At 36.0% G+C, this 26817-nt stretch overlaps 1 protein-coding gene across 1 annotated transcript; it reads left to right on the top strand.

Annotated features, from left to right (window-relative positions):
• Window positions 1-309: 309 nt before the first annotated feature.
• LOC129257085 (centrosomal protein of 78 kDa-like) lies at window positions 310-26606 on the top strand. Its single transcript, XM_054895338.2, has 12 exons — window positions 310-494; window positions 7907-8009; window positions 10512-10765; window positions 11171-11346; window positions 13535-13711; window positions 15137-15311; window positions 17092-17205; window positions 19842-19906; window positions 20608-20876; window positions 21361-21577; window positions 21870-22135; window positions 22554-26606. The coding sequence occupies exons 3-12, from the start codon at window positions 10516-10518 to the stop codon at window positions 23767-23769; spliced, it is 2925 nt and encodes a 974-aa protein (XP_054751313.2). The 5' UTR covers window positions 310-494; window positions 7907-8009; window positions 10512-10515; the 3' UTR covers window positions 23770-26606.
• The last annotated feature ends 211 nt before the right edge of the window (window positions 26607-26817 follow it).

Genomic DNA, 26817 nt, shown 5'->3' on the forward strand with positions numbered 1-26817 from the left:
GCAATGCAAGCGCGAAAATTTTATAGTGAAATTAATAATTTTTTAATAGTATTTTCCAAGTATTCCCCTCATCTTATTATGTTCACTCGTCTTCCTCCTCTTGTGTTTCCCTTCTTTTTTTCTTATATTTTCCATTCTTTTCCTTTTTTTTCTTTCTTTCCCCTTTTTTGCTCACAACAGACGAGATCTATTTACCGTATTGCTGTTGTTGTTTTAGCTTATATGGCGCGTATTATTCAGAAGTGAATTTTATTAGTACAGCTTGCTAGCCTCGGCCTCGATTCTTAATCTTAGGGCGCCGTCTACGACTGCATTCTAACAATCGAAATCGCGCCTTGTTGTCGAACTTCAAACGTTGAAGAGAGTTCTATCTTCTTTTTTCTTTACTGGCGCTGGCAGAAATCAAAACTAGTTTCAAGGGATGTGAACCACCATCAGTGATCTAGAGTACTGGTACCGTATATGTCGTATATTCTCAACGGTGATGTCATGGCGTAAGTATGAGGAGATGAGGGTGAAAAAATAAGATGTCAGGAGTCAGAGACAGAGTACTTAACCCACCCAGGCCACCAGGGAGCTCCTGCCCACTCGCAGGCCGGAGCCCAGGGGTGGTATTCTGAAAACGTTTGATGAGGTGTCCAAACTTCGCTGACTTTTCAAAAATATTCTTCAGGCTTAATTTTGTTCACAAAATATTCACAATTTATACAAAACCAGTTCAAGAAATAGTTACCACATTGACGGCAAGATCGTAAACTTAGTTAGTATATTAATAAAATCATTGACGAAAATGTGAAGTAAGTAGGTGTAGCCACTTGTTCACTGCAACCATCCTGCCTGTGGGGAATCTACAGGTTGGACTATGGCATGCCAATGCTGTACAGAGCACACACTTTAAAAAATGATTAAAATATCACTTTTGTGACCAAAATTACTAATTTCCGTACCGTTGCAATTTATTTTCTTTAGTAACTTGTGAATAATTTTTGTATTCACTAGAGCGCTCAAAAACCTGAATTTTGGGCATATTTTTGTGTACGCCCTCTATTGGTGGAAAATAATATGGCAAGAAAATTTTCATTTTTTTATCCCTATTTTTAATTGAGAAAAAAATAATTGAAAGAATCAAATTTACTTACAGGCCAAGTTTTATGACGTATAGGTGTAATAGAAACTGTCAGTGTAAAAAAATCAAGCATTTGTCCCAAAGAAAAAGAGAAAATAAGCCAAACATTGTCATCCTTATTTTGCCACACATGGAGATATAACTGAGAACAAGGTTATATATCATAACCTTGTTCATTGAATGAGTGGGTAGGACTATGGTATGCCAATGCTGTACATAGCATAGCACACACTTTAAAAAATCATTAAAATATCACTTTTGTGACCAAAATTACTAATTTCCATACAGTTGCAATTTATTTTTCATTAGTAACTTGGGAATAATTTTTGTATTCACCAGAGCGCTCAAAAACTTGAATTTTGGGCATATTTTTGTGTACGCCCTCTATTGGTAAAAAGTAATATGGCAAGAAAATTTTCATTTTTCAATCTATTTTTAATTGAGAAAAAATAATTTAAAGAATCAAATTTACATAAGAGCCAAGTTATATGATGAATAGCTGTATTGGAAACTGACAGTGTAAGAAAATCAAGCATTTGTCCCATAGAAAAAGAGAAAATAAGCCACAAATGCCACCCTTATTTTGCCACACATGGAGATGTAACTGAGAACAAGGTTATATCATAACCTTGTTCATTGAATGAGTGGGTGTAGCCTAGTAGTAGTCTACCTCGCGTTCAGCTACTAGAAAAATGTGATCTGAATTGATTATTAACTTGTGTTTGGCATGTATGGAAAGAGAAAATTCAGGGGCTTCTTTTGACAGTAAGGACAAGTTTATATGATCATTTTAAATAAGGATTTAGAGATAACTTGCAAACCCTTATTTTTGTGTATGTTGAGATTGCCATTTCTCCATGCGTTTTCTATGGGAAAATGAAATTTCTGTTTTGCACAATTTTTTTCACTTTGTCGCAATTTTTCATTGTGATCTTGTTTCCAAATCTTTATAAAAATCATACCATCAGATAGAGCATAAAAAATCCTATTGGACTCTTTATGGACAAGTTTTTGGCATTAATAATAAATTTATAACAGCTCTTGGAAGCTAAAAATTTGGATTTGTGTGTGTCCATTTCTTAACTACACAGTCTATGGCAGAGAAATGCTGAAAATTGACCTAATTTCATTCTTCTTTTTTGCAGCCAATAATTTGATTTTTTTCAAAAATGTTACATTTCTGTCAGTCTGAAGGTCATTTTCTTGAAATAAGAAAAAAAAAAAAAATTTCGAGACTAGCCTGGAGGCGTCTGGGCCTGGGGAGTAAAACTAAAGTCATCTACTCTATGTAGCCGTAGGCTTACTCCCCACTGATGCCTGGCAAGGAATAGGGCCACACGAAGGAGCGTTTTTGGAGAAAACAATGTTGCTCCAAAATACTTGATTTGTTTAACTTGATTTGTTTGAATTGTAAAATACTTGCATTAGCCAATAAATATTTATTGGCTAATGCAAGTATTTTACAATTCACGATATTCATCAGCCGATTGATTTTTTTTTTTTTTAACAAAAACTCGAGCTCAAAAGGTGAGATATTTATATCAGATTGACGAAAAATGCTGTAGAATCAGTCAGTACCACATTTAACTCACATTTTTGATGATATCTGCTTGCAAAATGATGATATCGTGATGCTTGTTGAGAATATATTTCTTTGGAACGGGCGCTAACGGTGACAAATTTGCCGATCTTTTGTCAATATTTTCATGAATACTGAAGTCATCCTAAGGAAAATTAAGCCAAAGGGTAATTTTAAGTAGCTTTTCACGTTGATGATGTCAGATTTTAAGAATATTGTCTAGTTTTTGAGATAATGACCGTCCGCGAAGTATGGACACATGCGAAGTTTGGACTCACTGCCATTCTTATCTTTGTTCTTATCTTTTATCTTATCTCATTGAGATAAGAAGACGCTAAAATTATTGCAAATCGGTATTCTGAAAGTCTTCTTAACGCGTTCTTATCTCTGTAAGGACTGCCTCCTTATCTTCAATACGCCCATTTTTAGGATATTACCAATCAAAACGCGCTTTATATTGTAGCTATCACAGCCGGTTCGACTGTAAGACATTCTCGTATCTGTCACCGTGTTAAATTGGCGAGATCAATAACAAAATTAAATATATCACTAAATCTTTTTTTTTAATAAAAAAGACATGCACGTACAGTATAAATAATATTCTGACACACAAAATTATTACATTTAAAACTTACATCGTGTACTTTGAGGTCTATAATAATCCATTTTACAGAGACGATCTTGTCACTCGTACATCCCCGAAAAAGTCGCCATCTTGAAAATATCGAGTTTCGTGAGATTTGACTTCCGGGTTTTATTTTCTCCCTCATATCATCGCCATTCGATGACACATCAAATTTTTTTCATGTGAGCATGATTTTGAGTTCGAAAAGTTCTTTTGATGCTGGAAATACGAAATGGGTAAGCAAAATTGTGTTTTTTAAAGTGATATTTTGTTTGCATAATTCATGAATATTATCAATTTTTGTTCGGCCTTTATTTTTCTTTTATTTCTCAGGCGACGTTTTCTTGACGCCAATGTATGAATTAAGGAAGGTTTTTTCTTCGGGCGATGGTCATTTTCCGACTTCACAAATGTGTCGCATATCGCCCTCAAAGCTGAAACGCAAGGCGATGTCGGACCAATGAGTCATAATTTTTCTTGAGTTTGAGCGAGGATGAACTGGCATTAATAATGACCCTTTAGAAATTGTTGTTTGATATAAATAACAATTCGTACCTCTAATGAATAACAAATGTCGCATTCAACTTGTGCAGTGAAGTGAAATGAATGGATCGAGCTATCTGTGTCTCTCGCTAGTGCAGTGGTAGAACATGTACTGCACGTGGGGTGTGTGTGTGCATGTATACAATTACAAGTCATGTGCAATCATCAGGTGTGAAGCCAAAGGAGACAAAGTGGGTATGTTAGCCCCCTCTTCAAATACAGTATATATTTTTTGACAGCAAATGGGTTACATCAGGGATGGAAAGGGTATATCTCTTTTCAAATATAGTATTGACACCAGGGGTGGATCTAGGATTTTCCAAAGGGGGGGGGGGGGGCACATTTTCCCCGAGGAAAAATTTGACAAGCAAAAAAAATGTTTTCAACCAAAAATGAAGTACATTTCTTCTACGAAAAAATCTGACAAGCAAAAAAAAAAAAGTCCTCACTTTTAAAGGGGGGGGGGGGCACACTTGTGTTTTAAGTTTTAACAGCATTTTTACATATACAAATTTTAATTGTGCCTCTCAAAGGTGGGGGGGGGGGGGGCACGGGCTGGCTGTGCCCCCTTGACACCAGAGGTAAGTTACACCCCCCCCCATTTAACCCATTTAAATGCATGCCCTGTACATGACCAGTGGACGATCCAAGGGGGGGGGGGGCAAATCCTACCCACCCCCTTGAGAGCCATTATCAAAATTGTTAATGTAAAATGCTGCTTTTACACGTGTACCCTCCCCCCTTTCATTGGTGGTGGAAGCCAAAAAATTTAGGGGGGACCACAACAATTTTAGGGGGATCCACCTGAATCTAGGGGGGATGCAGGGAAAAAATTGACAAGCAAAAAAAAAAGGTTATCAACAGAAAATTTAGGGGGGTCCAATTTCTTTACTCCTCCCCCCCCCCCCCCCTTCATGCAGGTATATCCTGGACCCGCCTCTACTGCAGCCTTTTAACAAAATAGCTTACACAGCTTGTAATACACAGTCATACAAATTCAAATTTTTCAAATTCAAAAGTTTGATATAAAATCCTGACATTGAAGGATCATCATCAAAAACAAAGAAACATAGGAAAAAAAATAATAATACAGCATAAGCATAACATAGTAACAACGAGGTACACACAACCATATTTCATATCTTTTCCATATTTCATATCTTTTGCTCCCCCCCAGGCTCTCCCCCTCCTCATGCATAAGTCTGAATCTCCCCCACTTTGTACTTGCATCATTCAGCCACTCTCGTGATCACATGACACATGCACACACAGCATATCTACATATCATTCAGCATTGCTGGAGTCATAGAGGTACATGTACATGTACAGTGCAACATGCAAATGAGTATTGGCAGCCAAAAAACTTATTTTCGTGAATAAATTAGCATGAATATGCTCCCCCCATTTCTCTGCAAAAGATCATGATATGGCAACAAAAATTTACAAGATGGTAGAAAAATGACAAACTACTTGATTGTAAAGCTAAACTTCACTGAATATATATATTTACATGTATATACTTCATTTTATATGAACTAATTATATGCTAATTTATTCATAAAATCATATATTCTGTTCTAAATCAGTAATTAAAGCTTGTAGAGTGCTAATTTTTGCTGTACATATTCTTCATGGCATTTCTAACAAATTAGAAGAAAAAAAAACTGATACCAAAGACGTTTTCTTAGATATTTTTTCGCTTTTGAAAATTAAATCACATATTTCAGCATTTTGGGGGCTGACATGTACTACTAAATGTTGCGTAATTTTAAAACCGCATACCCGAGCATCATAAAATTGGACTCAAAAGTTGCATAAGACTTAAAATATTCTTGGAATGACATGGAGCAATTTTCAAACATGAAATGTTTATCGCAAAAATTTTGAGGCATCACATTATCCAGCAGAATGGGTTTTAAAAAATTGATCTTTAATTACCCATAACTCCTTAACGAATGGCCGAATTTTCTTAATTTTTTGTTGTTGCATTTCTAATGCAAAGACCTTTCATTTGACGTATCATTCGCCAATATTTATTATTATCTTAATTTTTGGGTAATATAGCTATATATTGGCAGTTTAACCAATAGAAGCGTTCCTTATGTCAAGAGAATATCATGGGCGCTGCACGTACACTGTTTCTGGCGCATTGCGCGAAATATGCATTTTATACGCAATGACTGATTATTACTTCGAAACACGTGCACAAATAAAGAAAGTAAATAAAGCAGGTACGAATAAAGAATAAAACACGAAGAAAGAAAGTAAGTAGGTAAGAAAGGAGACAGAAAATGGTCAGAATGAAGCAGAAACAAAAAAAAATGAAAAGGAACAAAGAAAGAAAAGGAAAGAAAGAAACTTAAAGGGGAAAACAAAAAAGGACAAAATAAAAACATTAAAAAGGATAAAATGAAGGAATAAAGAACCAAAAAAGAAAATATAAGTAGAAAAGAAAGAAAGAGAAAAGGAAGGAACAAAAAAAATGTAAAAAGTGAAGGAAGGGAGAAAAAAGGAAAATGAAACAAAGAAATAAAGAGAGAGAGAGAGAGGGAGAAATAAGGGAAAAGATAAGAGAGCAAAGATGAAAGAGAAATTAAAACAAAAATAAATACTAAAAAAGATAAATCAAAAGAAAGGTAAATTCAAAGAAAGAAAGAAAAAGAACGAAAAGGGAAAATAAAAAGCATGAAAATTAAGAATGAATGAAGAAAAAAAAAGAAAACAAAAAATATTCATTGAAAGAATAAAGAAAAAGATTTTTATGAATTAATAGAAGAAAGACAGAAAAAAAGAAAATAAAGAAAGAGAATAAATAAAGAACGAAAGGAAAAAGAATGAGCGAAAGAAAGAAAAAGAAGAAATAAAGAAAGTAAATAAGACACACAAGTGTCAGAAAGCAGAAATTAAAAAAAATGAGAGCGAACAAATAAAAAGAACAAAACTAAAGAAAGAAAACAATGAAAAATAATGGGGAATTTGAAATTTAAGGGAAGGAAGAAAGAAAGAAAAAGGAAAAAAAATATAAAGATGAAAGAATGAAAGAAACAAAAATAAGGAAGAAATAAAAAGATTACAAAAAAATAAAGTGAAGATCGAAAGAACAATGAAAAAAGAAAGAAAAGGAAAGAAAGAGAGAAAAAAAGGGAAATAAAAAAGTAGAAATAAAGACTTAGTAAAGAAAAAAAAGAAAGGAAAAGGGAAAATAAAAAAGGAAGAAACATGAAGAATAAATGAAACAAAGGAAAATAAATATGAAGAAGAAATTCAAAGATTCAAAAGAATAAAACAAAAGATATAACTGGAGAATGAAAGGAAGAAAGACAGACAGATATAAAAGAAGAAAAAGAGAACATAAATATATAAATAAAGAAAAAAAAGGATAGAAAAAGAGACGGGCAAAATAAAGGATGAATGAAAGAAAGGGTGGGAGAAATACCTGTTACTACCAGTGTCCATCAATTTTTTAGCAAGAATGAACGCGGACATCATGAGATGTGATAACCCTCTAGCTATCTTAAATATTATCATAAATATCGTAAGAAGATAAGAAACATAAAAGATAAGAACGTTTTCAGAATACCACTTATCTGTTGAGAGCGCTTTTGTATTATATGCGCGAGTTATGAATTTACGCGCTCAGCATAGGATGGAAAGCAAGATAAGAAAAAGATAAGAACAAAATATAACGTTTTCAGAATACCAATTTGAGAACGTGACGTAGATAAGAACAAAATTAAGATAAGAACGTTTTCAGAATACCGCCCCAGGACTTGTCCGTGTAATACTGGGCAGACATATACTCTCCAAAATGGGGTAGAATGGGGTCACAATAGCACTCCAAATAAAAGGGGAAAAAATAAATTATGCATTTACCTCGTTTATATGGATGAAGGTCTATCGTGACACAGAATCCTGACATCAAGGCACAAACTGCACCCTAAAAAAGGAAGAGTTAGACAGCTATGCCTATGGCTATGCCGCGTTCATTCTGGTTCTCAGTATCAATCGGCCATTTTGTTTTCAATTTTAACAGAAGGAGAACGAACAAGACAGAACTTTTCCTTATTTTGAGGGTCCAGTTTGTGCCTTGATGTCAGGATTCTGTGTCTCGATAGACCTTCATCCATATAAACAAGGTAAGTACATAATTTATTTTTCCCCAATTCATTTGGAGACTTGGAGTGCTATTGTGACCCCATTCTACCCCATTTTGGAGAATACCCATGTCTGCCTAGTATTACACGGACGGGTCCTGGGCTCCGGCTAGCCTTGAGGACTTTGTGATGATATTTTTTAATATTTTGACATATACTTCTTCATCACGAAGCCTTGAAACTCAATCCCATAGACGCATAAGCGAGACCTACACACCACAGTGGCAAATTGTCCATAGACTGTGTACAATGGATAGACCGTCTCGGCTCAGCGAATCAAAGACCTCTGATTGGCCAATTGCGCAGATCACGTCATGACTACATGGTCGCCAAAGTAACTCCTTTGGACTGCGTGCGAAAGTATCGATAGCGATAACGATATCCGGTCACATTGTCTACGTGGGAAATGGTCTTGGTTTGTGATCGGATCGCTCCAGGCAGTATCGATCAAACATTATCGAGACTCTGCAATTTCATGCATATTCACGCGACGCTCGGAAACCCGGAACTCAATTGACTTTGCACACGTTGCGATAGACTCTACAAACTCCAACGAACACGATGCCATATCGACGCTAATTCGTAAGATTTTGACCGCAAAGCAAGAAGTAATCGAAATTCACTTACCTGTGCGGTATCGGTGAGAAAATAGATCCTCCGAGAATACCTTTCATAATTCATGTAAAATATAGGAAAGTGAAATTCTTGGTCGATTTTGGTACGAGGTGATAGAGAAATGCATACTTATTTTGGTGGAATACTGTGTGGGGCAATGGTAGGCTTGCACTGTGCATGCTTACTATATTTTCATTCATAAATTGGCTCTCGGCAGTGGCTGGATAACGTCATGTAATAAGCAAAATGTATAACCCGCTAGTGTTGAACGCACTGCTATCCATTCTATACAATTTGCCACTGTGCACACCTGGATGGTTTTCCCTATGAAATCCATAATTAAAGCTAGAAATCACGTAAATTTGTTGGATTTTATTTATCTATACACCTTCATACGCTTAATGCATATGAAGGTACGAAAAAACTGTAAGTATGAATATGAAAACTGAGAGGTTTCTTACCAGACCCATCTCGTGTAGGTCCCTTGATCCATTCGTAAACACCACAAATACAATAGGCTTGACCCTTGAACTGCTTCGTTATGACCTAACTTCAATTCGCGATGTTACATAATTAGGCCTATTTATAATCAAGTTTTAAATTTTATTATTTGTTAAATAAAATCTATAAATTGTTCTTCACAACAGCATTTTGTAACATCGCTTAATATCGAAGCTACGTCATAACGCCTGTCACTGTTTATGTGCTTGTCAAAATGGCTACATCATGGGTAGAAAAGTTTGTTGCAATATTACACAACATTTGTACTAAAAATTAAGATTACAAATTAGATAATTAACCAAATTTCTCCAGTTTATTAATTGATTAGGTTGCAGATCAGAGCTGACCTACACATGTATTTCATTCCTGCATATTTTCAAAGTTGTCAAATTTTATAACATTTAGTCGTTCCCTGCTTTTAAACTGCCTAGAAATATGAGGCTGATAGTCGTATTACATATTAAGTTGTTAGTTAAAGGGGAAGTTCACCCTGAAGAAAACTTTGTTGTAAAAATAGTAAAAAATATTGGTGAAGGTTTGAGGAAAATCCGTTAAAGAGTAAGAAAGTTATTAGAGTTCAAAGTTTTGGATTTGTGACGTCATAAACGAGCAGCTGCCCCATGTGTTATGTAATATAAAATGCATGAATTTCAAATTTTGTATGGTTCCTGATGACTTAATTTTGTTTTCTATTGATGATCGGGTGTGAAATGATTTGTCTATTGATATACAAAAGTTTTTTCTATTGGGCAAGCAAATATTTTCATCATTTGTCCGACAGGGCAAGTGACAAATTTTTTTTTTGTAGAGGCCTGTTTATAGTTTACGACCTTGCCGTCAATTTTGTAGCTATTATTTCGATTGGGTTTGTATGAAATGTGAATATTAGCCTGATGAATATTTTTGAAATGTCTGAAGTCTGGACAACCCATCAAACTGGTCACTTGTTTTATGTTCAAATGAAATGAAATTCATAGATATACAGTACTTTCTAGATTCTTAGATTCTCGTGAAATTTCTTGAATCTATCAGCTGTATTGTAGAGTTACTGGTCAGAAAATTGGGATTGTCCCAGTTTTCAAACATTTCTACACAAAGGGACATACACAATAAAGCTAGGGAAGGTCCTTCACCTGTCAAGTGCGGACCCCAGACCATGCGCTAGTCAATTCATAACAAGGTTATTGGAAGATGGCAAGTCATAAAGTGTTGCAGATTGCACACCATACTACTGATACAAAGAACATAACATCACAGAACAGTGTGTCAGATGGTTCCCAAGATCTAAAACTAGATCTATTTTTTTTTATGGTTAAACCTTGTCAGTTAATCTATTTTGAACATGAATCATTTTATTAATTTTTTTAGAAGTATGATAGAGAGTGTTAAAGCAAGACAGAGAGGGGCCCAGGACTTTGAAGGCTACTATAGCCAGCTATGTGCTCTTCAGGATTCATGTCCATTGACGGCGGTCAAGGCCCACCTGGATGATGGCATCCTGGATCTTAATGCTGATAGGGTAAGGCAGCCTGACTGGATGCCTATCCTCAATGCCTTACGTATCAACAGAGGCCTTCAGTTCATAGCATTCAGGAGTTATTATCAGAGTTCCAAGCAGGATGGTGAGTGCTTCTCTATTTTGTGTCCATCACACTGATGAAACAAACAAAAGTACAAAACAAAATCGCTGCACAGTCCAACTAGGGAGGTATTCAAAGTTGAGATAGGTTGATGGTGTGACTGAAGTCACTGGAGTTGTCAATATGATTTGATTGTAGGCGGCCGAAAATTTTATTGACCAATGACCATTACTTATGAATTGTAATAATTATAACACAGACAGTCAAGAGATATTTCTAGTAAATGAATAAAACATATTTTTGGCCAGGAAGATGTGTCACAGAAGTTGTGCCTCATATCTGAAGCTTTAAATGTGTTACAAGACAGTAAAAATAATTTTCTAGCTTTGATCCATTTCAAATACTTATTTATGCCATCATTTTTTTTACAATTTTCCTTTCCCTCAGACTCGAGATCACATTTACAGACACAGGTTCGTCGACCTCCACCAATCAGGTCAAGAGACATTGCGCATCGTCTGTGCATTGCATTAAGGGAATGCCTAGCTAACAGTGAACAGTTACAACACTTAGAGTTACAGGGCTTGTTGCTGAGGGAAAAGAATATGGTATCACTATGTAAGGTAAGTGTGGCTCTAAAATTTATTTAGGTTTCTGGGACATGTATGCCAACAATCTTAATTGTTCATGACCATAAAGTCATTGTGTTACTTTCAATGAAAATGTAAGTTAATTTTCATATTTTACTTTTGTCCCATTTATGTTAAAATAGTGTAAAGAAATGAGGCCATTTAGATAAGTATCTTGCTTAAGATCAAGCTAGGTGCCAATTGTGATAAAACTGAATTTAGACAATTTGTATTCTGGGACTGCACTGTTTGGAAATTAAAGTTTAAGAAATATAATAATTTGTGTTCTTGTTTTCTTAGGAAAATAGTCAATACAAATGACTGTTAGCAAGGCTCCACATTAACTTTTTTTGGTGGTGGCCCGTTCGGGCCACCAAAACCATCAAATAATTTTTTTTGGTGGCCCGATATTAAAGTTTGGTGGCCCGAAAAATATAAAGAAAAACATTAAAAATGAATAAAACAAACTTCTGAAATATTAATTCTGCAGCCACTACCACTAAGTTCCTTTCACTTTATACATCTTGTATGTAAACCTTGTTTGCTGTTATTTTACTTTGCTAATTGATAATTGTTTCTATCGTTGTAAAAATGAAATGATTGAAAGTGAATAAATGAATTGTATTGTTCGCAGGTTGTGTGGACTTTTTTAAAAATCTCTGTATAGAGATAATGGTAAAGTACGGTAAATAAATAGTGCTTAGCAAACTCAGATAGATGTAAAAAACAATGGTTTTTCCTTCCTTCCTCTTTGAATCCTAAAACCTAGATTATGCATGCCCCAAATCCAGTTTATTTCTGTTTTCTCTTTTGCAGCATATAAAAGGAGAAAATCACAGAAAAATATGCTGCAAAATTAGAACAATGCATAAAAGGGAGAAACAAACAAAAATAATTTTCAAAAAGTATATAACAAAAAGAAAACAAAAATAATAAAAAAAATTAGAGAGAAAAAAGAAAAGAAAATTAAAGAAAAATTAATAAAACAAAGTTAATATAAAAATGGGGAAAAGGGGAAAATTAAGAAGCCATTACATATATTTTTAACAGCTGTGGCAACAGTCTATTCTGACTGGAATATAATTAAAAGCCAAGCATATAATTTTCACTTACCTTTTGGGAATGGCACATTTCTATTTTATATCCTTTAGTTTGTATTATTTTATTTTCAGTAGAAACATATTTTTTAATCAGGCATATTCAATGGGAAGGGGTATAAATGGTTTAACCACTGTCAATAAAAATGAAAGAAAAAAAAAGAAAACGGCAAAAACTATATTGGAAAAAAAGTGTGAGAAAAGTCCTTCCCTATATTTGCCAAAATGTTGGAAAAAAAATCACATTTCATATCAATGAAATGCCTTCCCAAAGTATTTTCTTTCTCAAGAGTGGTTTAAGAAGTCATTTATAAACAAGAAAGAAAGAAACTGTCTGTTTGTTTAAGGCTAGAAAATACACAGCTTCGAAAGAAACCAAGTATCAACATACATACAAATGCACACATGGGACTGTGATGTACTTGCCTATGTGTTTTTATGTGTATTAATTCATGTGGAAATCGGTCTTTTTGAGTCAAAAGAGAGGTCATAATTCCTCTTCTTAATACTTGCAAATAATCAGGGTACACCAGATTTTCGTAATATAGACTGTAGAATTTCATTTCATTGGTGTAAAAGGTGACTTTGACTTAGATTTTCAAAGTTCTGTGGAAGATTTCTCAGCAGCAACATTTTTTATCGCAGCTCCCTGAGGCTGAATAGGCTGAGCTAGATCTAGAGCACAGCTGTATGCAGTGGCTTCATGCAAAGCTCACGCCAGCCGGCCGGCGCGGCTGGCTGGATAATAGCTACTGTATGCTATAGCTGTAGGCCTAATATGCAAACTGTGTGTGTGTGTATTTGTGTGTAGATCAACAAAAAAGGCGCATGACGAACTGGCTTGCAATTTGAGCTGTAGAAAGTTGATAAATGCGTGCAAAATTGGGAGAAAATTGCGCTACTTTGAAAATTATTGGTTGCCCGATTCGGGCCACCAAAACTTAACATTTTATCAATAATGGTTGCCCAAGGTGAATTTTTGGTGGCCCCGGGCCACCGCTAATGTCGAGCCTTGCTGTTAGTCACATGCAGCAAACTGTCAGTTTGACCTTTTTCATTTGTCACTTATTCCACTAAAATTGCAGGGGCTGGCAAAGAGCCGATGCATACAGCACCTGTCTTTAGAATACTGCCGCATAGGAGATAGGGGTGTTGAAGTGCTATGTCAGTGTATCAAGAATACACCAACCATTGTGTCTCTCAACCTCACGGCAGCTGGACTCACTTGGAAGAGTGCAGATATGATAGCAAAGCTGGTCAAGGTGTGTACAATACATTTTTAGATGAAACAAGAATATGGATATGGTGGTAGCAAACCATGTATCCATTGCAGAGAGATAGCAAAGCAGCTTTTGATTTTTCTTCCATAAGAGGCATTTAGTTTGGTAGCCTGTCGAGCAAACTATCTCTATTACACAGACGCAACGTCAGAGTGCAAATAATGTTGTTAGATATATGTGACCCGACACCCCAAAACCAACAGTAAGTCGACCAAAATGAATATTGAGATTTTCAATGAGCTTGAAAATTCACTTTCTAAGCTTTAAAATGATATATAATATGTTGAAATTGACCAACAATTACCATTACAAGTACTTGATTGAATGCAGAGGAAATTAAGGAGAAAACAATGTTTGAAGTTGGGGTTAAATCAAGTATGAGATGCGCATACTGTGTAATCTCAGTGAAACTTCCAAGCAGTCTGAAAAAATAGTGTCCAAGAAACTCTTGTATCTTTTCTTTTATTCAAGTTCACAACTTCAAATTTTCACAGTATGAAGAAGAATTGTTCTTTCAGATGAGCTATTTTTTTAATTTTTGGTTTTTGGAGACTAAATTACTATTTTGGCTATTTACAGAGAAACTTACCTGGTGACTTATTGGTGGTTTTGGGTTGGTAGGTCTCATATGTTTCAAAGTGAAACTTATGAAGTTGAATGCAAAGAGTGATGCTGGAAGAATGCATGCATTCCAAAGGCAGATGTGCAAATACAGCTGCAAATTGTAGGCGTCAGCCAACCACGTAGCCAGAATTTTATTTTGGATGGGGGGGGGGGGGGTAAACGCACGCAAAGGGTGCCAACACTTACAGAGCTCGCTCCCTAGGGGGTGGGTTCCCCCTCCTGCGCAAGGTTTCGATGTTTCATCAAATTGAAATTAAAAGGAGCCATCTCTCTAATCTCTAGTACCTATATCAGCTCCAATTCAGTTGACTTTATGGTGATTTTGAACCTTGTTTTCAAAAGTGATTGTGAACTCACAAAAAAAGGGATAAAATGGAGGAAATTACAATAATAATTACCCCCTTTGCGCTGAAGCTAAAGCTTTTTATCAATTTTTTTTTTAAAGAAAAGGATCTTAGGGGAAAGGATATTCTCCAAGCCATATTAAATGCTACCCTTGGAAAGAACAGGGGTGGTATTCTGAAAATTGTCTTAACTTTTCTTGTATTTTTTCTTGTAACTCATCAAGATAACAGCTCGCTAAAAATTGTCTTAAATCGGTATTCTGAAAATTGTCTTATCTCTGTAAGGACGTCCCCTATTTATCTCTGACACGCCCAATATTCTGTCATCAACCAATCATTAAAGTTGTTATATTCTAAGAATAGAAGTGTCTCTTCTTATTCAGAGGCATGTTGGGGACATGGCTTATGAATACTTAAACTGATATCATTTCTTTTGTAGCATCAAGCCACTAGGAGGCATACAGAGGCATGGAAAGACAGCCTGAGATACCGCAGACCAGACCTTGATCGTATGCCAGGGATACGAAGGATCACAATGAATAACAATCCACTCCTCAATGACAAAGGAGCTATGGCACTGGCTGAAGCACTGAAGGATGACCTTTGGCTCAAAGGTGAGGAGGAAGAACAGTATCCACTTGGTCTTTTATCAGATGGTCTTACATCATCATGCTTTTTGGTGTCATTTGGTGTAATTACTGTTTTGGTTCAATCATCACCTGGTCCAATACTCAATTGATCTAACTTACCATGTAGTCTAATGTCTAGTGGTCTAATTCCAGTTCGTGTACAATGATAATTTGGTTCATTATACCTCGTTCCCACTGTCTAGTGGTTCGGTACGAATGCCATGATTGGACTTATATAACTGATGGCGAGAATATTCGAACTATTTAATTATTTTGCTATCAGTACGATTACCATGACTGATCTGATATCAATCGATACGATTATCACACGATTACGATCACCATTTCAATCGTGTGTGTGAATCGTGAAAGTGGGAACTAGGTATAGTCAGTTCATCTATTCATACAGACTAAGTAGTGTGAGACCAAGTGGATATTAGATGGGGAATAAGACAAAATGGCATATGCACCAAACAGCGATTAGACAAAATGGCTAGTAGTTGAGCTATGATAAGCATGTGTCAGATGATAGCAAACGAAAAGTGGACAAAGTGGGTGTAAACCATTTACTGATCATATTACCATGATGTATAGCCAGGGAATCATTTCACTCAGAGTTGATAAGCAGCCCTAGGTTTTAGAGAAAAGATGTCAACAAAGTTATGTACTCTCATATATGTAAAAACCCGCTGCACTAAAGGCATAATGTGCAGCAGCAACTAAACATAATGTACAAAACAAATTGCTGTCTGATACAATGGAGATTATTCCTTGAGTGTCTTCATTGAAAGGTGATCTGTTATACTCTGCAGGTTCCTGTAGTCTAAATCTGCTAGAGATGAAATGTCTTTATTTGGTTACTAGTATTTCAAGTTCAGTGAGTATTGCTGTTGAGAATGTGAATCAGGCTGCTGATCTGGGATCCAGGGATTAGTGTTGATAGCTTATTTCATCACTTCAAACAGAGCGTTGTCAATGTTTGTTAGTGTTTAAGGGATGAACACCTACAACAACTTCCACCAAACTTGAAACTACCATTTTAAATTTGTGGGGGGGGGGGGGGTCGTTTGATCAAACAATTTCTGTCTCGCCCACCAGAGGTAAAGGCGAGACTTACGGATCCAAATGTCGTCCGTCCGTCACAAACCTTATGACACATAACTCGACAACCGTAAGTCACTTTTCAACCAAACTTGGATGGTAGATGGACTTGGGGGACCTGCATCTTATGCTGGAGTCGGAGGTCACATGGTGAGGTCAAAGGTCATTTTCAGGTCAGCCCTAAAGTTTACACGCAAGACTCTTATGACACCTAACTCCGCAACTGTAAGTCACTTTTCAACCAAACTTGGATGGTAGATGTACTTAGGCGACCTGTATGTTATGCTGCAGTCGGAGGTCACATGGTAAGGTCAAAAGTCATTTTCAGGTCAACATTAAAGTTTACGTGCAAGGCTCTTATGACAAGTGTTATACCATCCTAGTCATTTCACAATGAAGTTTCGATACAATTCTGTTGCGTACCCTCGCAAATCGCGATATTTCTGGTTATTTTCATAAGTGGACGAGACACAAAATCGCTTTTGCCTTGTTCAGTTTAAAATTTCCAGGAGATATAATTCACTGTATTTGTATAACCAGCTAATTCCTTTTTTTAGGAAGTTAAATTGTCATGGTCATTGGAAAAAATGTGAAATCATCTTGTTCCAGTTTCATATTTCTTGTGTTCATTTTATACCTCTAACAATTTTTATGTTTCATTTAGCTCTGGACATGCAGCATTGTGGTATATCGAATGCAGGAGCAAAGGCATTTCTTGATACCTTGCACCAGAATACTAGTATCGTTGTACTGGACCTGAGGAGGAACCCTTTATTAGGTAAAGTACCTTATTTTTTTAACTTTTTGTTTTGGAATAGTATCCATGTAATCCATTCAGTTCAAATCATATCAGTAATGTGTCGGAGACCGAGTCTGAGCCATGCCTTTTGAGACCGAGTCCGAGTCACACATGTCCGAGTCCGGCACATGTGCAAGTGTTACATAATCAATCAGAAACAAGTTTCGCATTCAAAATATCAGCACTTTAGAAATATATATTTATATACAAACTACAAAACAATTAAAAGACAAAAGTGTGTTGTTGATTTTGTAGTTTATATAGAAAGTCCTTGGTTTTTTTTTTTCCTGAAAACTGGTTTTCATATATTTCACATGGGTTTAACTGATAAAGATTCAAAGAAGAATTTACACAAATACTAGGTGTGTCAATGACGGACTTACAAAATGCACAGGAAAGATTATTTGACTTAAAACTTAGATATACCAGACTTCTCCCTTACTTGAACAGGCCTACAGCATTTGCTTTAAAAAGAAAAAACCACCACACAACGAAGGGATACTAAGCAAGTGACGTCTGGGTTTTTTCCATGAAGTTGGGGAACAAATTGTGACATTTCAGTATAACTCAATACTATTGTTTATATTGTTTGTAGACTTTACATTTGTATTAAGACCATACATTTTACTGGAAATTTGGGGCCGTTTAGAGTTTAGACTAATTTTCCATGAAATTATTAAGCAAAACAGTGTATAAAGCTGTTTAGTGGACATGGAGTCCATGTTGCATCGGGATATTTACGTTTGGTCATAAAATTTTGGGCACGGGAGGCCTTGCAAAATTTACGTCATGCCATTTTTCTGGCAAAGTACTTCCAAGTGAATTGTTTCTTGTACTTCAGTGAGAGTAATTCTAGAAGTTTTATCATGAATCCATTGTTGAATTTTGATGATGGCCCATCTGTCCATATAATCTCTTCAGTGGATCACCCTTGTCTGTGATGAGATGTTTGTCCTACAAATGGTGAACAGCCACTGTATCCTTTGACTTTTCCTTTGTACCTGAACACACCAGATAGGTTTTGCATGATCCGTTATACATTGAAGCTGAGGTGAATAGAGTAACACAGTGTGCCTTGAACTTCATCTTGATCACATTAATAGTACATTGCAAAATCTAGCTGAAGAACACATTTTGATTGGTCAGCATTGTCTTGATGAAATTCTTGCTTGGATATGTTTCACGTTGATGTGATGTACAATCCGATGATAGACTTCTTCAACAAACTCCTTCAACTCCCCTACACAGATTCTATGGGTCACAATCTCTTGTAGCCTTGTGTTGTTGGATAGTGCCACTCTCTTAATGACACTTGCTTTGGCTGGATCTAATGATGTGCAGTGTTTTTTCCTCCAGCAAGAAAATGTTTTAAAAAATTATCTGGAGCTATCCACGATACACTAATCCTTTGATTTGATTTGATTTGAGAAGGTATTTATTAAAAACCACATGGCAGCCCAAAGCTGAATTTGGTGGAAATTACACCACATAATACAATACAACAAAAATATACAGATATAAATAAAACATAACATCTTTCAATCAAGAACAAAGATTAATAATAATGGAAGGAGAAAGAAAGAAATCAAGAAAAATTAGAAGGCTTAGAAGGAAGAATAGTCGGTAATAGAAACGGGAGGGTAGGGGCATAGGCAGATTAAGAAGCTGAAGGGTGTGTCGGGAATGAAAGCCAGAGGTGGATGGAGTAGAGATATAGTGGAAAGAAAAAAATATAAGTCTTATGAATGCAAATACATTTTGAAGTTAATAATCAAATAAAAATATAATATGGTAAATTCAAAATTCCTTAAAATTCAAGAAACGACGCTGGTCAGTATTAATGGTAAATAGTGGTAAATAATATTAAGTTAATTAAGAAAATTGAGGGAATGTCAAAAATATTAAGTGGTAAATCTGCAATTTGAGTAAAAGACAAATATATTATAGTCATTGTTTCGCATCAAGAGTTAGGAGGGTGTACATTAAATTCATGCGAGAATGAGATAAAAACTAATAAAAAACAAAAAAAGATTACACAAGAAATAACATTAAAATTAATTTGTAACAGACATGTAAGATATGGTATTGGACTATTCCTACGTCTTCCAGTCCTGCTCCGCATGTTCACAAGTTTGCCAGTGTTCCTCGTGTTATACCCGTGTTAACTACGCGGGGGCAAGAGGTGATGGAGCTTTGAAGAAGAGTCAAGCATAGTCTCAGCAAACTTTACACACAGAGCATACCTTCTGTCACTGAGGAAAGGTATCTTCAGGTGTTCTCTAGCATCTGCGTACCGTATATATTGTGACCTAGTTTTTTTTGATTGGTAAAATTAATGCAAACCAAAAATTCCACTGTCGCCCCCCCCCCCCCGAAAAAAAAAAAAAATCACTTTTATTCTCATAAAGCTTTGATTTCAAGGTAAAATATTACACTACGTTTGACTTTATAGTGAAAGCATGTTTTGATTGTTTCATTTTATCAAGTTCTAGTGTGGAATCACCATACTTCAACTTTGCAATTTTATATTGATGCTGGGAGGGGGATATATGATAAGCTTGAGCAATAAATATTCCTCCCATGTAAACTACTTCTTCTCTTCCCCTCATCTCTAGACCAAGACCTCTTAAAAGCCATCATAGAACAGGTCATGATCAATTCAGGAGGACAGGAAGTAGAGGTCAGTAATTCATTCTTATTTGCATTCATCATTATGTAAATGTCTCATTTGTACAAGATATTGAATGCTTTGTGTGTCAGTACCAAAGGTCCCCATATTTCATCTAGCAACATATGCATATCATTTGTTCTACAAACAAGGTCATTAGGGTCAATGAACTTTTTTTTTGGTTTGGGGTATTTGTGGAATTGTCATCATAGCTTTAAAAGTTTATGGATCTAGTTAATGAAACTTAGACATAAGAGCAACCATGTATCCCTGAATATCCTATGTGTGTTTCAGGTCACATGACCAAGATTAAATGTCGTTTAAGGTCAATGAACTATGGCCGCATTGGAGGTATTTGTTGAATTTCCTTCAAAACGTAGAAAGTTTATGGATCTAGTTCATGAAATGTAGTCATAAGGGTAATCAAGTATGAATGATTGTTTTGCACACGTCTTAGGTCACATTATCATTGTCATAGGTCATTTTGGGTCAATGGACATTGTATTTAATTATCATTTTAGTGTTTCCTTTTGTGAATGATTATTCAATAGCTGTTCTCAAAGTCAGCACTGCTGCTATATCGAATCGCGTTATGCAGGCAAGACTGCCAAAGGCATTCCACTTGTTAAAGAATTACATGAATATCCACGTTACATTTTTCTATTATTAGGTTTTCTATATGTAATCAATTAATTGGCCTCTTGTATTTTCAGTACAAATGGTTGAGAGCAAGGAGCCCCAGTGGACCATCTTCTAAGCAAAGGAACAAACGTAAAGGGAGGACCTCTTCCACCCAGATTAGAAAAGTCAGCAGCATCAGGAGCACTGTCAAAAACTCAATTAAACCTGAGAGAAGAACCCGGTCTAAATCTGAGAGTGGGATCATCATTCACAGCTCAAAGACTGAGGTGGAGCCTGTCGTAAAAAGACCTGGGCCTGGGTTTGTTCCATGGAGAACAGCTGCAAGAGCAAATCAAAGAAGGTAAGTGAATTCACACTCCTAACAATGTCAGTTTTACATATACAGCTGTCTCTACTGAATAATAAGTTACCCTATATGAGGGAATGTACATTTATGTAATTAATATTATTATGCTCACTTTTTAAAACAAAGCTAATTTTTGACAAGCTCAAAGTTTCCATGAAGAGAGCTTTACATTTACAACCAGTACTAGTTTAGATTGCGTTACACATGTTATTCTTTTATTTGATGTTCCCTTGATACAAATTTTTTTTAGCCAGATCATTGAGTGTCATGATAACTGCTAAAAAATATGAGTGCTTGTAAGTAAAAATAGATAGGATGGATAGATATATCAATCATCATTACAATGGACATTGGTGAGGATGAATCTTACCCAAGAGTACTAGGGCTGCACAGGTGTACCACATCAGCCTTTGCTCCACTTCAATCTGGTTTAATGATTGAATATGATAACAGTTTGTCTTCAAATAATCTCTTTCAGCAAGAGCATCGTTCACATTGAACCAGGAAGTCCAGATGGTTCATCTACACCCACCAGACCTGGAGCATCATCCATCCATGTACATGTAGGTAACTCCAGTGAGGTTGATACAAGCATCAAGGACAGTATTGACACACCTTTTACTCATCTCTCCACTTCCACAGGTACTAGTGCTATGTATGAAGCAACCGTCAATCGAAAGATTAAGAATCTTCAGGTAGGGTGAAATGTTGAATCTTTGTTTGTCTTTTAAAAAATAGTTTATCCGACACCCTTTCTACTTTTTAACAGGCTATCAATCTTTCATCAATCAAAATAATTTTTCAAATATTTGAAAAACTAAATGAACACAATATGTTGAATATGAATAGTGTATGCTAGGGTGTTTAAAATATAATATATTGTCTCAAATCTCCTTAAAGCAATTGATCTAACACTTTAATGTAGGAAATACCACATGTGGTATTATATTTGTCTTTATATAATAATAAACCTTTCACTTGACACAGGTTGAAGCTGAAGAGCTGAGGCGACGTCTATACATTGAGAGCAAGGCAAGGGCAGCCTCTGATGAACGTGTGATTGAACTAGAGGTTGAGAATAGTCGATTGAAGCACCAGCTTCAGCTCCTGGAGGCCAGGGGTCCTACCTCACCTCTCAAAAAGGGTGGTCCAGCGGAAGGAGAAGAGAATGGGGAGGATGAGGCATTACTAGAGAGCATTGAAGAGTCATTCCAGAAATTCCATAGCTTCCTTGACCTTCTTAGAGATGCTGGGTGAGTGTTTGAATATTTACAAGCATTTCAGAACCATGAGAAGGATGTATAAACAGCTGACAGGCATTCAATATCATCTTTCAGAGGGTCATGTGCTTGATTCTTAGTCATTTTATGATTTCCCTCAGTAAAATCCACATTGCACTGCACACAATCCTGAAGAAGGGAATGGGTACTTGGCAGGGTTTAGTTCTTGAATACTTTAATACCTATAAGGTTGCTCAGCTATGTCAGGGGTACTAATATGATACCATGTATTGAGCACAGTAAAATAGAAGCTGTGCTATACAAATGGACCTAATATTATTTTCATCAGTACTACATTCATTTTAGACAAAATAAAATTAATCAGAAAAGAATAGGTCCTCCACATTGATCCGAAGTAATTAATAAAACTTGTTTCTTTGATTTATTTCAGTCTTGGTCAACTATGTACATTAGTGGGACTGAGCACTCAAGACATTAGTCATCCTACGGTGAAATCTATCTTGAAGAACCACCAACCTTCAACTCAATTAGGACCATCTTCATCATCAGCACAACAAACACATAGTGTCTACCAGCCTGGAAACTTGATATATTCTAATCATCCAATGCAACCATCTCCATACATTGTCCCATTCGGAGCAATGGGTCCGATGTTGCCTGGGATGTTGTATCCAAATCAGACGTCTTCCTCAGGAGCTGGTAATGTGAACTTCCAACAAGCCCTTGGGGCACAACCAGTGAACATGGGTATCTATCCCCAAATGATGAGTACATACCCACAGCAAATGCCTATGATGCAGGGTCAGATGCCTCAAATGAACCAACCTTTGGCACCACAACCGCAGATGTATCAGCAACCTATGCAACCAGTACTTGCCAATCAACAGTCATCCTCTGCAGGAATTTCGAATGGAGGTCTTCAGCCTGTCACATCCAGTACTTCACAATCCAAACAATCAAGAGTGGACAACACTTTCACATCAGGGGCATCAACTCAAGTGACTGTATCTAGCCATAGACCTATCCCAGTTACGTTGAAAAGTGAAGGCATTCCTTTGGAATCCATGTCCAGCACAGAGGGTGTGTTTATGCCAAGTGTTGTTCAGATCTCTCAAGGATCAGGCATGTCAGAAGATAAAAAACAAACAACCAGTGGAACTATCCTACCAACAGTTGTATCAAAAGCAGACATACAGGTATCACCTGAAGCTGATGATATATATGATCAGAACAAAGAGGATTCCCTTCATGATCTTCCAGGAAGTCCCAAAGACAGTCCTCTTTCTCTTGGTGAGGAACCTGGCCTTCAGAAGGTTGAAGATTCGTTTGAGTCAGACATTGGAAACATCAGACAAATGACTGAACTTGATTTTGGTGAGAGTATCAATTCCACACCTAGAATGCCTGGCACTAAATACACTGAAGACAGTCCAAGGGTAGAGAGTGCCACACCCACCAAAGGAATCGGATCTCCTACAGAGTCTGATCACTCTGGAAGAGGGCCTCCAAGGGGTGCAAGCCCCATTCAAAGTTACTCAGAGGACTTTGAAGGTGAAGCTAATGAGGATGAAAGTGACATTGAAGAAGATCTTTTCAAAGATTCTGAAGGCAGTTTACCAGGATTAACCAGTGATGATGAATTCTAAACAACTGTACATGACAGGAAAACATGAGCATGATAATTTTGTATGTCTCTTATTTACTATAAAACTGCAATTTAAAAGCAATGAACAGATATGATACTGTACAATAGACCAGTTCGTAGTTACATCATGGACAGTTTTGGTCAAATGACCTTTCATTGTTTTCATTATGATAGGCAGATTTCAAAGCAAGATATTACGTAAGCATGCCTTACATAGCAGTATGAAGAAATTGGATAGACCAGGTGACTAGAATAGCACACCAATGAACACTCCATGAAGGTATTTGTTGCATTTTTACTTTAAATGCATATTATAGCATGTTGTACAATGTACTTGGCAAACTGTGAAATACCAGTCATTCGTGGACACATTTTTGTTCTTTGTGGATGTAAATGAAAAACACAATTCAAAAGAATATATGAATAATCAAGACACCAAAGTTGGTGCTTATCTCATTAGATTTTAAACCACCATGTCACTTTAGTACCAATGACCTTCTTCTGATCATGCGCAGAATGGAACTATGAACTGGCTTATTGACCAAGATGTAAATTCAAATTTTGAGAGTGATTTTAACCCTAAATAGACTGGGCTATTTCAATGCCTAAGAAGACGGGGGGGGGGGGGGGGGGGCTGATTCAGCCCCCCTCCCTTATGATCTCCGTCGTCGATCTCAACGAAAATTGGCACTCGCGTTACCCATGGCATAAACAACAAAACTGTGAGATCAAATCCTGCAAAAAAATCTCATTGCTAATTTGTTATGCTAATTTATGCGTAAAATCTCAAGTTTTCTCTAAATAATGCCCCTAAAATACAAATTTTTGGTTCACAGGCTCTTTATAGAAATCTGATCAAATGTACTTTTAAAAAATGTCAACATCACATTTATTTTCTTATGTATTTCTTTGTTTTTCAACTTTTGTGTTTTTTATTGTTTTTTCAATGAAAATTGTCGGGGACTTTATTTTGACCATAAACAAGATGAAATTGATCTTAATCAGTTAAAGGAAAAATGATACATTTATGAATTTTGGCTGAAAACACTATTTGCATTGGATTTGTACACAAACTCTCGTTATGAGCAATTTTGGGTCTGCATACACTTACGAAATGTTACGTAATTTCGGAACCGCGTACCCAGGGGTGACGATTTTGGTCTCACAAGTTGCGCAAGACTTGAAAGTAAAATTCAGCAGGTGACGTGGTCAAAAAGTTTTGTGCGGCAGATTCATCACAAAAAATGTCAAGGGAGGCTGAATCAGCCCCCACCCCCCAGTCTTATTAGGGTTAATACCGGTACCAGAACTCAAAATGGATTTAGTATTTCCATTACTCCATCAATCACCTGAGAAAAGAGTTCAGTGAACTTAGTAGTGGAAGCTTCCCTTAAAATTTGCTTTCTCTTTAGTACATCCTGTAGTCTTCAATCATTTTTTTTTTTGAGCAAAACAGAAATGCTTTGCAACTTCATATTAATAAATTTAATCTATATATTGATTAGGACTCAGAGGAGTTATAACATATTTTTTTTTTTTTAACATTGCCTGTTGGTGATTTTCTATGGAGATTGGCAAACCTATATGGAAATACATAAATTCGGCGTCACCAAAGAGTTTGAAAATTAACCAGGTTAAGAACTTAATTTCTTTATATATATGAAACTCTTGTGTGATGGCAAACTATCAACCAAGTGGGACTATGGAAATAAGTTACTTGGCTGGATTTCTCATTTTTTTGCTGCATTATGTACGGGCATGGTCATATTTGCTCTGTTCTCTTTGTTTGCAACTTGTAATTACTTTGCAGGTGTTGGCTCGTCTCAGAACGAGTAGCAAAGTATCTATTTGACACATAATGCAACAATATATTGTAACAATATGGCAGATAAGTTCAAGAAATAAATGAGATGTCTCGCACAGTTTATTACTTACAAAGTCCCACTTGGTTGATTAAAATATACTATGAAATATGAAATTAAGCTCTTAAACTGGTTACTTTTTCTTTGGTGACACTGAAAATCTTATTACATTATACACCAATGGGCGCACTGGTGACCGGCGGCATCGGTCGAGCATCAATGCCAAGGCAGACCGAACTGTTTACTCGGGCCTAATATGATATAATCTATCAGCTTCATAGATGTAGTAAGCCAAATACACTTGTTGCAACCAATATGAGGTTGGATGATAAGGACAATATCATGTTGTTAAATTTGTTGTGTATACTTGGGTCATTACACATTGACTAAACGTGTATGTCTTCTGAAGGGGAAATGTTTACAGGATTGAATGAAGTGATGTTTCATTAAGTGAATTCCCATCCTTAAAATTGTTGTTAATTAATATTTTGAAGCAATAGAATGGTGCCTGTATGTTATAGCCTTCATGTTGATATTGCATGTTTGTGCAGCCATACAGTGTAGCATGGTCAACTGTTAAAAAAAAAAGCAAAACTGCTTGATTTCATCCCCTATTCATGATGCAAATTGAGCAATAAATGTTTTACCCAGTCAATGATTGAGCTGTTTTAACTTTAAAAAAGCATGTAAAATGTATGCAAGAAAAATCACTGTTTTGCAGCACTACAAGACTTACCCTGCACATTTATCTTCCCTTACACAATTTTTAAAGCTAAATTTGCAACACCCAGGTACACAGTTGAAAAAAATGGAATATTGAAGTGTATGTCTGAACCAATATTGCTCAAAAACACGATTTCATGTACGATGCAAATTCTGTTTCTAGGCAAAATTCAGAACTGGTTTACTGATTAAAATCAATTAATTTCATTTTATTCATGATAGGAAGTGTTGCTGAGAACTTCTATAAAAGACACAACAAACAATAAAATTCCTCAAAATAATTAAATGTACGAGTCACTAAATCCAAAATTGGCAGTTCAAGGGATTCACAGCAATTTTTTTTGTCATGCATAAATTATCATCATTAATTCATTTAAAATAGAAGTGGAATTTGGCTATGCAGCCCCATAGATTACATCATTTTTCCCCCATCACACAAATTTTTGTCACCACTGTGTGATATG

This window comes from Lytechinus pictus, chromosome 3 (genome assembly GCF_037042905.1).
Source record: "Lytechinus pictus isolate F3 Inbred chromosome 3, Lp3.0, whole genome shotgun sequence".
Classification (NCBI taxonomy): Eukaryota; Metazoa; Echinodermata; class Echinoidea; order Temnopleuroida; family Toxopneustidae; genus Lytechinus; species Lytechinus pictus.

What these genes read in the sequence shown, in the direction of transcription:
- LOC129257085 (XM_054895338.2), top strand. Translation starts at nt 10,516, where the DNA reads ATGATAGAGAGTGTTAAAGCAAGACAGAGAGGGGCCCAGGACTTTGAA. An exon ending in GCAAGAGCAAATCAAAGAAG is followed by an intron (nt 20,877 to 21,360) that starts GTAAGTGAATTC and finishes AATCTCTTTCAG; the next exon opens with CAAGAGCATCGTTCACATTG. An exon ending in GAAAGATTAAGAATCTTCAG is followed by an intron (nt 21,578 to 21,869) that starts GTAGGGTGAAAT and finishes CACTTGACACAG; the next exon opens with GTTGAAGCTGAAGAGCTGAG.